Below are 13,872 nucleotides of genomic sequence, written 5' to 3'. Positions count from 1 at the left end.
TGGAAGATGCCTCAACAGAGGAAGATTCGCTGTGTGGGGGATCGGGAAAGTCAGGCCACATGCCTGCAGGCCTCCAAAGGCTCACATGTGCAATGCTGTCTCATGCCATCCCCAACCCATCTCGGGTGACCTGACGCGGCCTTCCTCCACTCTAGAGGGGATCCAGCCCAAGCCAGCAGATCTGCTTTCTGTTCTGTGAATTCTGACTTTCCTTCACCAGAAGTGGGGCACTGGGTACGATATCTCTCGCAAATATACCAATAATTCCCAGAACCTGAAAATAACACTACTAGAAAAAGAGCCTTGGGAGGATCTTGACCTCTGTTGTCTGGAATTACCTGGGTGTCTCCTAAGCCCAGTTTGCCTTTACAATGACCAGACATATAGACACAGAGCAGAAGGCCATGGTTAGCCAGAGGCAGACTGCAATGAGGCTGCCACAAACGGAGGACTCCTGGAGCCCCTAGCCCAGAAAGGCACCAAGGCTCCCCCTGATCTATAGGGAGCACAATCCTGCTAGTCTTGATCTAACTCTGGCTCAAGGATGGAAGACAATAGAGTCTGCTATTATGAGTCCCAGGTTTGGGTCACTTGCTATCCTGTCCTTGAGAATACTTTATGGTTGAAGAACAAGGAATGAAGCTGCAGAGGGAGGGAGACAGTACCCAGTGACTACAAAGTACTCTCACCTCCAAAAAGATCTTGATGGCCTTGGAGCAGGTGGTTCCTGTGGTCCCACAAGGGACATTTTCAGTGACAATACGGAAGGTCCCATCAGTACTGGAGTTGCCTCTGCAGTAATCCTAAGAAGGGAAGAGATGAGGCTCTGGTAACAGCCAAAAATAAGGACAGAGAAAGATGACTCATTGGGAGGGGCCGCGGCCACACACCTGAGCCAAGGTATACTCGCAGCTGCCTTCGAAGATGTAGCGTTCACCATCAAAGGTGACAAAGTGGCCATCCCCATAGGCCACGCATCCACCCATGCAGGGCTGGTCAGTACACTCCCACCGGCGGTTCCTGCAGGTGCTAGGAAAGGAAAGGTCGTTGCTAACAAGGGAACTGTTCTCCGAGACTGGCTGTCCTGGTCCTATGCTAGCATGCCACCTCAACTGGGGAATTAAGCTCAGAGTACATCAAGCTTTGGTCTCGGGTGGGTGTGTGTCCAGTCACCCCAGGCTAGAGAAACAGCCCTTACTCCACAGAATGGGACCTATAAATACCTTGGCCCCCAAGACACATGCTGAGGCGCCTAAAACACCAAGGCCAATTCACACCAGTGTCCCTGTACATACCTCTTGACCCCTCTCGGAGGGTCCCAAGACCTACCAGTTGTTGCAATCTACCCGGATGATCTCCCCAGGTTTATAGGTGGCCTCATTGTGTACGCAGGGACAGTCCTCCTCAGCAATGCAGCCCCCATTCCCATCTGCCACCAGCCCCGAGGGGCACACGCAGCCCGAGACACAGTGTGTGCTGAACTGCGGACACAGGCAGCCTGGTCAGACACTGAAACAGCAGCCTGTTCCCTCATCCCTACTCAGGTGCCCAGGACACCAAGCAAGTGGACCCTGTCCTGAGAGTGCTCAAGAGGAGGTTAGCCAGCATCTGCAAGACCCAAAGCCAGCAATCGCCCAGTAATACTCTCCCCTCTCGACTCTTTCCACAGATTAGGAGGGTAAATGAGGGTTGGTGTTGCAACCAGGAGGACTCACACAGTCCACATCCAGGGTGTGGCAGCTTCTGAGGCATTCAGCCCCTTGGACACCATCTGTGGCATTGTTACAATCCAGGTATACCATAGGCTCCTTGCACGCTGGGGAGGACAAGCGTGTGAGAGAGGCCTGGGGCAGGAAGGTCCCTACAGTCTCCCCAACCCTGTCTTATTGCTCAGGTGACAAGCTTGGGTCTTGAAAGGCTTTGTGCTCTGTCCAGTCTGTGTAGACCTGCCCTGGAATGTATATCCCACAACTCCAAGAGCTCTTAAGACCACACTGCCAGAAAGCTCAAAGGACCTCCTTTTCTAAAGCATCTTGGCAAGCAGTCGTGGCATGTCCAGGATGGTCAGGGTAGAATGTTACCTGGGGTTCTCTGCATCAGGGCTCCCAGGCAGGTAAACTTCCCATTTGCACACGAGCTACAAGAGACAGTAGTACCCCTGCTCTGTACCCAGTGTTTCCTACATCTTATCCCCAGTACCTCCCACACCCCACCAAGGTCTGGGCCTTTATGGGCCTCCTTGCCTCCTCCCAAGGCCTCCAAACTCTGCCTGCTCTTGGGAGGTCCTTGAGAAGACCCTGAACCCCATAATCCCTTACAATAAAGGTTCAGTCGCCACCCTGTGTTAATACTAGGAGGCAGTAGTGCCCTTAAGAAGTAGGACCAAGTAGGAAGAAGTTAGGTCATTGAAGGGGACAGTGGGATCTTAACCCTGTCCTGCTCACTCTCTTCCTTGATGTGAGGTGAGTTATGTTCTTCACATTCTTCTCCCATGATGTGCTGCCTTACCATGGCCCAAAGCCATGGGACCACTCATGTCATATCTTACCATATCAGTCATAGGCTAAACCTCCAAAATTATGAGCCAAGACAAACATCTTTTTATATCATGCCACAGGCATTTGTTACTGTGATAGAAAGCTCACCTTCACTGTGACTTGTAAAGGAACTGCCTTTGAGGCCAAGGAGGGAATTAGACCTCAGCTGAGAACTGCTTGTGAGTACTTCTGCCATGACATCATAGCACCCTCAGAACAACCTCCCTGCTGTCTCTCAGGGAGTCTGAAAGGTACCCCCCCAACACCCAGCATGCCCCAAGTATGCCCTGAAACCCTCAGTGGAAGCCACGTGAACTTTCAGGTATAGCTGAAAGCTAGAGACTCCGCTGACACAGATCTGTGAGGATGAGGAGGGGTGTGAGGGCGATCTTCCTTACCACACTGCACCATTGTCTAGCAGAATCTCTGTGGGAGCCACTGGCGTTCCGTGGAAGTAACAGGGGCACTCCTCTTTGGGCACACAGTAGCCTTTGTCATCCAGGAAGGTGTCTTCAGGGCAGGCACATCCATCCACGGGCACAAAGGAGATGCCGCAGGTGACGTCGGCCTCACTCAGAGAGCGGCAGGTAGGCTCACAAGTACTCACCGAATAGAAGTAGTCCTTGGTTTGGGGACACTCACTCATGTAGTTGTCTATAGGAAGAAGAACGGGGCAGAAAAATCAATGACTAGGTGAACTGGCCCAGCCCTTGCTCTTCCCTGCCCTAGACTAGTGACACCATTGTTGACACAACAGGATGCAGGGTTCTTGTAGGCATGGGACAGGAGAGAGTGGAGGCTGCTGTTCTCGGGGGTCCCAAGTTCCCCCCTGTGCCAGGGTGACAGGATCCAGGTGGCTAATGTGGGGAAGTGTCATCTGTGACAAAGAGCCTTGGTGGCTCACAGCATACTCACAACAGATTCTATCCCTCCAGTCGCTGAGCAGCACACCGTTGGCAGCACAGGCAAACACATAGGAGGACAGGGCCGCACACATGCAGTCCTCACTGTTTCTACAGTTGCATGTGTCAAAAATGCAGTTCTGGGAGACAGGATGTCAGGGAGTCAGGTACCTCTGTCTCCGGGGCTCCCTTGTTGCTCATTTACCTTTCATATCAACATCGGCCAAACCCTGGTCAAGGCCTGGACCTGTGGCTTTTCAGCAGGAGCCACCCCACAGGGGACTTTGACAAGGAGAGTCTTGGAGGAGTGGCTTGGTCTTTGCGTTAAGAACAGAGTCAGAAGCCACAGGGCAAAGTGGCAGCCACAATGGAGACCAGACCTAGGGTCTGGGCATAGAAGCTGGAAAGAATGAAGGCTAAGGCAGGGGCCCGGGGGAAGAGTCTCCACGAGACAAGGACAAGGTCAATTTGTATCTAAGGTGTCATTCTAATTGGGCTTCACATAGGGAACCTGGATGGGATGGGCAGACAATACAGAGGCAGAAGCCAGGTAGGCTCAGAAGGGAGTATCCAGCAGAGTGTCACGGGAATGGGTTACCTGGGGACCCACTTGGATGAAGTGATGCGCTAAAGTTTAGGGTGTTGGAGTGCTGTTTAGGGTTGAGGTGTATCCCCCAAAAGGTGCTGTGTCATATGTGAATGGGGCCCAACATAGAAAGAAGCCTTTAAGGGGAAGCCAAAGGAGATGAGGTCATGAGGTATCCCTTCTCTAGCACCTGCTGTCTTTGCAAGAGGGACGTTGACCACACACTAAGACCATGAAGCCCTAGAACAGAAAGTTCTAGCCTCTCTGCAGGGGAACCTTTTAACTGCCCTGAGAAGTAAGCACCAGAGTAGGTAGTGGTGGGAGAGCTTTGGGAGCCCAGCATCCAAGGGCTTCCATACCTGCCCCCACCCCAGGCCCGAAGATCATGGTCTCACCGAGTAGAAGGGCACTGGGCTGACCGTGGCGTGGCAGGCCGAGAAAACTCCTGAGGTTTCAGTAAGCATGGAACACCACTCCTGGGCAAACTTCTCTAGGGAAGGGAGAGACGTGGCTGCCCCTCACCTGCTCCCCACAGCCTCTCCCCTGCCTTAGCCTTAACCCTTCATGCCTTCCTGCCTACAGGGCAGCTCTCTGAGCGCTTCCCCAGGGGTTTGTGTGGCCCAGATGTCAGGAAGGGCTGTCAGAGTGGCCAAAGGCTGGAGCCGGTGGTTACCGTTCTCCACGCTGTAGGAGCAGGGGTCCTCATAGGTGTTCTTTGAGTTGGGGCAGGAGGGCTGAGCCTTCCAGGTGTTGGAGAAGGCTGCTCCTGTGCCCTCCACCACTCCACTGAACACTGTGAAGTCGTCAGCCTGGTTCTGGTTGAAGTTTCCACACAGGCCTAGGGACGGGGGGGGGGGATGGGGAGGGTGTCAGGAGGTTAGTAGGTTGTTCAGCCTGGCCACTCTCCCAGGGCTGTCACCCCTCTAAGCACTGTCAAAAGATGACTGGGAAGAAAGTCCCTTTTCAGTGTTTAGTTCCAGAACCAGACACAGATAAGCCCCCAACAGGGCTAGCCTTGTCAGGGCAGCACAGCTCGCTCTGTTTCCAAGGTTTCTGATTAGGTATCAGGTGTGCTGGGGGTGCTGGAAACCCTGCCCAGCCCTAGAGCCAAAGCTTCCCCACCACCTTCCACAGCTGATCCCACTAGAGCTAGGGCAAGCCCCACCCCCACAGCCCCACCCCCAAGCCACTGGTGCCTCACCGCACATCTGGCCGTGGTAGGAGGGGTCCAGCCGGACAAACACCTGCATGAGGGGCACCGTCTGCACTTGAAGCTGCAGCCCCATGCCCGTCTCCACTATGATGAAGAAGGAGGTTGGACTGAAGATGGTGATGTTGCCTGTAAGGAGAGAGGCGTTAGGCATGTTGGGAGCTGGCCCACCCTTTGGGACAATCAGTCAGGGCAATGCTGACTGGGGCAGGAGGTGGGGCACCCCAGGAAATCCCATGGCCGAAGTTCCCAAATGTGCCTGGGTTGTAAATGACTGCCAACTGTCCCTGATAGGGCATGGGGGGTGTTGCTAGACACAGGGTTTCTGCAGAACCAGGGGCAGCAGCTTGTCACCGCACACACCAGAAGCTAGACTCCTCCAGTGCTGAGAGTGGGCCACATACCTGTTGACAGCGGCAGCTGGGTAAAAATAGAGTTCAGGAACACAGCCCTGTTTTCCTGGATCCGGATGACCTGGGGTGAAAACCAGGTAGTGGAACAGTCAGTACCCACAGGGCCCAGCCAGCCCCTTGCAGAAAGAATAAGAATCCCCCCTCCCCAGCCCCACAACCTAAGGACAGAGCCAGGAAGGGAACTCAGGCCTGCCCTAGCAGCAGGTTCTAGAATCTCTACCTGGGTGGTAGCTGTTCCTCTCTGAGGGCTTAGAGAGGAAACAGAGGCCTCTCTTTACTCTGACCTTTCGCTACTCCTTATGCTTCCCTACTTCTGTCATTCACAGCCCAGAATGTGATGGTAGTCAGAGCCCCAGTCCTCACCGTGCCCCCGCTATTGAGTGTCACTGCTTTGAGGCAGTTCTCGGTGTCCGTCACTCCACATTTCCGCAGATCAGCCAGGACAGTGAAGCTGCTATTTCCACATTTCTGTCAAGAAACCCGAGATGTGTGGCTGAATGTGGAATTCCCTTATGCACAACCCTTCAAGGCCTGAAGAGGTTTTAGAGGTATCATCAGGTCCCCCGCCTTTCCATAGAGAGCTCGTCATGGGGCCTGAGACTTCCTTGTTAGCATAGAGATTCACCATGGTCTTCGCTCCTGCTTTTGGCCATCACGGACCCTAGCTGACGCCTATGGACCAGGACTGTGGCCCCACCTTGGTCAGGATGTAGCTGCAGTCTCCATGCACATTGTAGGGTTTCTTATCATAGGTGAAGATGTGGGACCCGCCTTGCACAGAGCAGGTGCCGGGGCATGGCAGGTCCTGGCACTTCCACAGTCCCCCGAAGCAGGTGCTGTGGGGGAGTCCATGAGCAGGAGGGATACAGGGAAGAGGCAAGCCTCCCCACACATACGCCAGAGAGGCTGTTAAGCTTACCAGGAGCTGCAGCTGGTGTTGAAGGACTCTCCGGGGGCATAAGTGTGGCCACCGTGGGTGCAGTGGCACTGCTCCAGGGGGACGCAACCCTGGTGTCTGATGTCATCCAGCACAGTGCCTGCGGGAGGGGCAGGGAACACACAGGCAGCATGGTGCAGCCTGCCTCCGCGGGGACCCCAGTCCCAGGCAGGTGGAAGGGCCCCTAGTCTAGAATGCTGTCCCAGCTTGAACTGATGGGGATAGGCCCCTCTAGGCCTCAGTTTCCCCCACCTGATCTCAGGGACCCAAGACACCTATTCTCTGCAAACAGACCAGCAGATCTCTGCCTTGCTGATGACCAGTTTCCATTCTGCCTTTAGCTATGGTATGCAACCCCTAGCAGGGCCCTAGGAGTAGAGAGGGTCAGCTGAAGCTGGAGTCAAATGCTAGAGACCATGACCCGAAGGTAGCCATGGAGATGGGAGCAAAGGGCACAGGGCCTGCCTGGTGAACAGAAGCAGCCGTCCGTGCAGTGGTCCTCGCAGAGATGAGAGTGCTGTGGGTTGGAGCAGGTGTCCACACAGGGTGAGCTGCACTCCCGGTGTTCCATGTTGAGAGGGCATGGCCAGTCTGTAACAGAGATAGCACGTGACCCAGGAGAAGTGAGTCCTGACCACGCCCATCAGTGGGAATCATGCCCACTCCTTGCTCCCATGTCCACTGACATCCCAGAAAGCCATCTGCTAGGTAAAGCAATAGGCAGCAGAGCAGGGACACAGCACTTGTCACATAGCCAGCCTTCTCTACCCATGGCCATCTGAGGCTACTGCTCTCCAAGAGACCCTACCCTGAAGCTCTGGAGCCATATCTTCTTGCTGTGCCCAGGGACACAGCTGCCACCCACCCCAGAACCAACAGGTCCACCAGAGCCCTCAGGTGTAGGATCTTCCCCTCAGCTCTGTCCACTATCTCCTCTTCCCCTGACATTCACCCTCTCTCATTGGCCCTTAAGTGACTCTCTCTACCTTGACTTCCCAGCCAGATTCTAGGCTCAAAACTGGCCCTTAGTAAGACTCTGGGCCATACTTGAGTGAGGATACCTACTGCAGAAATCAGAGCTCCTCCAGTTCTGTGGGTGGCCCCCTGCATGAGCACACTGACGGGAATATTCAGCGAAAGTGGCGCATGGGCATGTGGGACAGCGGCACAGGTCCTGGACGCAGGCATCTAAGTACACATTGACATCTACCAGGGCAATGCACTCAGCAAAGGCAGGGCCAAGCAGGATGTGGCGGCAGAGGTCCTCCTGGGGAACACAGAGAGGGTAAGCACCTCTGACCCTCAAACAGGATTTTCATGACACTTGTAATGGGGACTCTGCCCATCTAAGGCCAGGACAAGAAGCCTCTTCTTCCCCTGGAGGTTCCTTCTACCTAAAAATCCATACATCTCTCTGTCTGTCCATCCATCCATCCATCATCCACCTGTCTTTCATCCACCATCTATTGCCATTTATCTTTCATTCATCACTCATCTCCCCAACCATCTACCAAATCACCAACCCTAACCTACCTACCTACCATCCATCCATCCATCCATCCACTCACCCATCATTCATCTACCCATCCATCAATCATCCATCCATCCACCCATCCATCTATCCATCATCCTTATACTCAGACACTGTGAACCTGCTATGTCTGGGTACAGAGCTCTGCTTGTCTCTGAGCGAACTCTGCTTGTCTCTGAGGGAGTGACACAGCGCACTTTGTTCCCACCACCTCCTACTCTAGGCCTCCAAGACAAGCTGACTTGTATGCCTAAGACAGTGCAGAATGCATCCCTGTATGGTGGCTCAGAAGAGAAGGGACTGAAGATAATACCCACCCTTAGGTGGCCTCCATGGACTCAGTGCTGCTATTGAATATCTTCCTACCCCAGCACCCCAGATAAACCAGTGTGGGGCCAAGATTCTCAGTATTTGGCAACATTCTCACTCACTTTACAATCTAGGAAGGACTCAGGTATTCTGCTAGTTTCAAGGACTGTGGAGTCACATCCAAAGGATGAGTCCTCCCTGCTCACAGGAGGGGCTTCTTAAGTGTGCTTGAGTGGTGTCTACCTTGATCCGCTGTGTGGTGGTAGGCACACATTTTCTCCACACACATCACCTTTACACAGAGAACTTGAATGCTCTGATGTATGAGTTGTGACTGTCTAAAATAAATGTAACCCACTTTGTCCCAATGGGGAAAGCCAGTGTCTCCTGCCTCCCTCAGGCCCAAGCAGCAACCTCCTGGAGCTTTCCATTCCCTGATTGTTCAGGATCTGGAAAACCCTCTCCATCTGGGCACCCGAGGATTTTCCTCAGCCTTTGGCTAGACAGTGCTCTGGTCTCATATCAGCTGATGCAGGCATTGCACTGTACCAGGCCTTGGGGACTGTGGCATAATGAAGGTGCTGACCTTATCTGTGCAGTTGTTGACAGCTGAGGGCAGGGGATCCTGGCACTGCTCTGTAGGACCATCCAGCTTCTGCAGGTTTCCAAACTGTATTGGAGTCAGCCTAGTGTCTGCAGGAGAGAAAGCTCACGGTCAGGAGATAGACTTTCTAGGGTGGCTATCAGGGGCCTCTACCTGGAAAACTCTCTCTCTCTCTCTCTCTCTCTCTCTCTCTCTCTCTCTTCCCTCCTCCTCCTCCGTGTCTCTGCAATCCCACCCTTCATGCCCTTTCTGGACTTCCTTGATTCTCTAGCCATTAGGACCACCTAGCCTGAAGACTCTGAAGCACTCACTGTGGGCGTAGAACTCGTTGACAGCTGGGAGCCCGTTGAAGTCGCCGCACAGCCCACACGTCTGGTTGGCATATTGGGAGTCCAGCTCCAGCTGAGGGTGAGACAGAGAAGCTCCAGCCTCAGGGCTTCTGCTCTGGCTCCAGGGCCCGCCTGGCAGCTTCCCACCACACTTTCCCAGAGGACCAGAGAGGATATTCTCCTTGTACTCTCTCTCTCTCCTCTCTCTCTTTCTCTCTCTGTCTCTGTCTCTCTCTGTCTCTGTCTCTCTCTCTCTCTCTGTGTGTGTATGTGTGTGTGTGTGTGTGTGTGTGTGTGTGTGCGTGCGTGTGTGTGCCAGGAACTGTAGGGGCTGTAGGTGAACTGTGAGGCTATGAGGAGGGCTGTATGGGCCGTGGGAGACTGCAGGAAGCCATGAGTGGCTTGAGATTTTTGTGAACTCTGTGGAGAGGTTGGGTCTATGGAGTCTGTAGAGGTTGTGGAGGGAATGGGAAGCTCTGGTAGACCTTAGAGGGTTCTGGGGGTCTCTAGTACTGAGAGGGCCTATGTGAGGCTGTGAGGGCTTGTGTAGGACCAATATAGAGTTATGGAGGGCTGTGGGGAACTGGATGAATGTCCTCACCAGGGCACTGTCTTTGTTCCACAGGAAGGTGAGGACCATTCGGATGACAATCTTCACATAGCCGCTGCTCTTTTCCATCAGAAGGCCCGCACGGCTATAGGGCAGCTCCTCCCTATGCAGAAAGTCTTCTTTCAGCAGGCTATAGGCAGGGGCTGTCCTCCCCACTCACTCTGGCCCTAACCCCTCCCCAGAGCACCAAATGGGGACAGGTTGATGTCTAAAGGCCAGGCTTGAATGTGCTTTTCCCCAAGGCCCAGCTCACCGCCGTCCACCCATCAGGACAGAGTCATTGAATAGCTCGATCACCAGCCCCTGGGCCTTGAGGACCACATGGGTGACCACGGGCCTGGAACCCTCAAGACCACGACGCAGTTGGATATTGAAGTCCTCGTAAGCGGCCCCACAGTGGGAAGAGAAGACGTAGTTACAGAAGCCAGGGAAGCGGAACACGTCACCGTCGAAGGTCTTATAGTGGAAGTCACCCCATGTGCTGCACACTCTCCCATTGTGTGCCTGTTTTAAAGCTACAGGGAAGCCAGATAACCACCACTGAGTGCCACCACTCCATGGCCAGCTACCAAGGGACAACCTCCCAGAGCCAAGGCAATATCTTTGGATCAGGGAAGCCGGCTACCCAAAGCTATCTGAGCCAGCTCTCTGCCCTATCCCATTTCCCCAGCTGCTCAAATAAAACCTAAAGACCCAGCTCCATCATCCCTTTCATTTGCTTGCAACTCAGATGCCCCCAGGGTGGTCAACAGATGTTCCCAGGAAAAGTTCGAGACCCTGTATAGAGCTGTTCAGCACCCCCCCATGTTAGCTTCAACCAGACTGACAAGTCCCCTCACCCCCACTCCTTGGCCTCGTTAGCAGTAGGAAGTGTCCACTTACGGCTCATGGTAGGAAAGACAGTGATGGGTGGGATGAAGGTGAGATACTGCATGGACGAAGACGTGGGGGCTGCGGAAGGAAGGCCAGGTCACACTGGGATATGGCCAGGGCTATCCCTCCCGGCCTCCTTGCCCTTTTTAGTGCTCACCCCAAGGAAATCAGGAAGCCCAAGACTAACAGGTTGGTTCCAGGCTATCCAGTTTCTGCTTGGTCATCCCTAGACTCTGCCCCCTTCCCCTCAAAACCCTCTCCTGTCTACCCAGGAGATCTTCCTTTTACTGGGTGTTTCTGTTGGTATGTGCCCAGCACTGCCTTTCAGGCAGAACAGACAAGTCAAGAGTTTCAATATGATAAATGGTTGTGAGAAGACCAGCGGCCTGTCCCACATGAGACCCATTCCACTCACCATCAGAATATGACTTCCCAGCCCATGCCTGAGTTAGGTACCACTAATCATTTTCTTACCATCTCCAGTGAGTTCTCCGTGTTCCAAGTTCAGCTTTTCCTGACCCAGGCTCTCTGTAGGAAAGAGCATGAATCAAGAAGAAGCCATTAGACCATGGCTACTGCGCTGGCTTAGTGGGAGGCACATGAGCTGGCTATGGCTCCAGGCCACAGCCCTCTTGTAATCTATAGAAACCTGAACAGACTTGGGCCTGGTGACCCCAACCCTGTCAGCTATGATACCTCTCAGTCACTGAACACCACCAAAGCCAGGTGTCCTTGCCATCTGTGCCTGTGGAGTGACACCTGGGCTTGCCAGTGATAGGGCAGATGTTCCCAGTGGTTCAAGGAAGCAAGTCAGGAAACAGTGTTAGTATCAGAACTGTGATCATCTGTTGGGAGGTAACTGTCAGCCCCATCACTTGAGGCCCTTGGAAGACAAAGGCTGGCTTTGTTAGGGAGAACACACTAGAGCTTTCCAAGAGTGGCATAGCAGAAAGAAACCTAAGATCAGGATCAGCCCCAGACTGGATCTGTGAGTCAGGACAGGTAACAAGAGGAGTTTAGTTCTTGGATGTCCATTCTCAATGGCCTGGACTCTTCACTGCCTCTGGGCAAGGCCACCTCCGCAGCCTGACTGCTAGGGGCTCACGAGACAGATTCAACTCAAGACTCCAAAGCCCGATGGCTCCTTAAGGCCAGCACTCTGTAAGGGACCGTGTTCCCCAGGCCTAGACCCAGATAGCTACTTGCTCCAGTGCCATGGGCAGTGCGGCTTCCTGTTTGATTTTCCCAGCGTGTCCAGCTGACATTTGGAAACCGCAGGGACTGTCCTGTGCATTAATCCTTCCTCAAGAGCCCCGCTTGACTGCGTTTCCCAGGGGCACGGCCTCTCCCTCTGTCCATCCTTGACCCCAGATCTGCCCCAGCCTGTCCTCTGCTGTCTGTTAGAGGGTCCATGGGTAAGAATGCCCTCCCCATCCCAAGCGCTCCTACACTACACCCAGTCTCCCTCAGGCCGAGGTCCCTCAGTCTTCACTTGGCCAGAGAGTTTTCAGCCACCCATCTCCACATCTTGGTCTGGGCTACTCATACAGTCAAGAACCAAATGCCCTCTATGAGAAGGCCCAGCCTCTGCCCACCCACCTCCCCCCCACCTCCTCCCCCCACATACACATAGTTGTAACAAAAAGACACTCCCCCAACCCAGGGCTTAATTTGCCCTTCACAAGTAAAGTGAGTGGGAAAGGAGGGCTGACTGTTCACGGGTTAGGCTCAGCACTCTGATAGAAAGGACCTGACACAGGCAGAGCCACGTTATACAGAGATACGGCCCAGGGGAGCAGTTATCAGCCATCAGACAGCCCTAGAAGCAAGAGGAACAACCGTGGATTCTCTGGCCCTCAAAGAATGGGCTTTGGGGACCCCCTGCCCCACCACACACACTGTCTTCTTTCACAGGAAGCCTGGAGCTGAGATTCCCTCCTGCTCAGACTCCTATTCTAGGGAGCAGAGCCTGGGGAGATCATGGCACTTGGGGATTCAGGCTAGCCCTGCTTGCTTGCTACTGAGCCCTATGGAAGCCATCTGTCCAATACTGTTGACGGTATTAGAGCTCCAGCTTTCTCAAGAACAAACACAAGGAAAACAGCTCAGGGAACAAGGTTGCACAGCCCACCTTACCCAGCCATGGGTTCAGACTACAGCTCTGGGAATCTTAGCCATCTGTTCTGGCCCCAGCCTTTGTGAACAGCATTCTGGTACCTGTGACCCCAACGGTGGGGGGCGGGGTCTTTCCTAACTAGACGTCTCTGTCCCTGCTAATTTGGATACAGGCCTCTCATCCTGTGGTCATCGAATTTATCTCCCATTCCTGTTCATTTCCCAAGCCAAGATGGTCTTGGGGTTCCTACCAGGGCTCATACCTCCAGGCTTGGGGGACCTAACCTCTTCTAGGCACCTCCATCGAAGCCAGGCCCTAAAGGCTGCCGACACAGCTAGAGTATGGGGCATAGGATCCAGAGCCCAGAGAACTGCAAATCCTGGGACCAGGATTGTGGGGACCGTGGGAGATGCCTGTCATCTCAGCAAGAGAAATCCTCAGGTGGAGGTCATCTCTCTGGGAAGATGGTTTTGAGGGGGTAAGGGGTTTTGGCCTTACCTGCTGGCCACACCATGAGCAAGGCCACAGAGGCCCAGACCAGAGCCCAGCTCCAGCTCTTGCTGCCCATCCTGGGGGCAGCACAGAGGGGAAGGCAGGAGGGACTGAGACAAGGCACTCGCTCCCTGGGGGCCTGGACTTATGTAGCAGAAGGCTTTGGCCCAGTGCCCAGTTCCTAGGCCATGTAAGGCATTGTCTACTCCCTGCACAGCCACGTGTGTTTGCTCTTGGGGAGGGGCCATGACAGGAAGAGGCCATGGAGAAGGAAGGATTTGCAGCACTGTGCCACCAGACAGAGCACCCCCACCCCTCACCTCCACCCCTCGTGGCTTCTGAGAACTGGGAGGGAGCGGACAGGGCAGGGAAGGGCCAGCACTTGGCCTGGGGGTGGAGCTGGCTACTCTGGATTCGAAGCCC

At 54.2% G+C, this 13,872-nt stretch overlaps 1 protein-coding gene across 1 annotated transcript in view; it reads right to left on the bottom strand.

Moving 5' to 3' along the window:
- Muc5b (mucin 5B, oligomeric mucus/gel-forming) overlaps window positions 1-13,525 on the bottom strand; it is a 31,223-nt gene extending 17,698 nt beyond the window's left edge. The window contains exons 1-23 of the mRNA XM_060376273.1: window positions 13,456-13,525; window positions 11,298-11,369; window positions 10,851-10,919; window positions 10,222-10,483; window positions 9,960-10,071; window positions 9,341-9,431; window positions 9,012-9,118; window positions 7,651-7,852; window positions 7,051-7,176; window positions 6,568-6,685; window positions 6,346-6,484; window positions 6,012-6,116; window positions 5,640-5,709; window positions 5,227-5,364; window positions 4,699-4,863; window positions 4,421-4,515; window positions 3,453-3,579; window positions 2,936-3,191; window positions 2,082-2,137; window positions 1,716-1,816; window positions 1,330-1,481; window positions 891-1,029; window positions 690-803 (exon numbers count right to left, since the gene is read on the bottom strand). Coding sequence (XP_060232256.1) covers window positions 690-803; window positions 891-1,029; window positions 1,330-1,481; window positions 1,716-1,816; window positions 2,082-2,137; window positions 2,936-3,191; window positions 3,453-3,579; window positions 4,421-4,515; window positions 4,699-4,863; window positions 5,227-5,364; window positions 5,640-5,709; window positions 6,012-6,116; window positions 6,346-6,484; window positions 6,568-6,685; window positions 7,051-7,176; window positions 7,651-7,852; window positions 9,012-9,118; window positions 9,341-9,431; window positions 9,960-10,071; window positions 10,222-10,483; window positions 10,851-10,919; window positions 11,298-11,369; window positions 13,456-13,525 — 2,886 coding nt within the window. The remainder of the gene's footprint in view (window positions 1-689; window positions 804-890; window positions 1,030-1,329; window positions 1,482-1,715; window positions 1,817-2,081; window positions 2,138-2,935; window positions 3,192-3,452; window positions 3,580-4,420; window positions 4,516-4,698; window positions 4,864-5,226; window positions 5,365-5,639; window positions 5,710-6,011; window positions 6,117-6,345; window positions 6,485-6,567; window positions 6,686-7,050; window positions 7,177-7,650; window positions 7,853-9,011; window positions 9,119-9,340; window positions 9,432-9,959; window positions 10,072-10,221; window positions 10,484-10,850; window positions 10,920-11,297; window positions 11,370-13,455) is intronic.
- Between the last annotated feature and the right edge of the window lie 347 nt (window positions 13,526-13,872).

Source organism: Meriones unguiculatus, chromosome 1, assembly GCF_030254825.1.
Source record: "Meriones unguiculatus strain TT.TT164.6M chromosome 1, Bangor_MerUng_6.1, whole genome shotgun sequence".
Classification (NCBI taxonomy): domain Eukaryota; kingdom Metazoa; phylum Chordata; class Mammalia; order Rodentia; family Muridae; genus Meriones; species Meriones unguiculatus.
The sequence above is the reverse complement of the archived record's forward strand: the minus strand, read 5'-3'. Positions and strand labels throughout refer to the sequence as shown.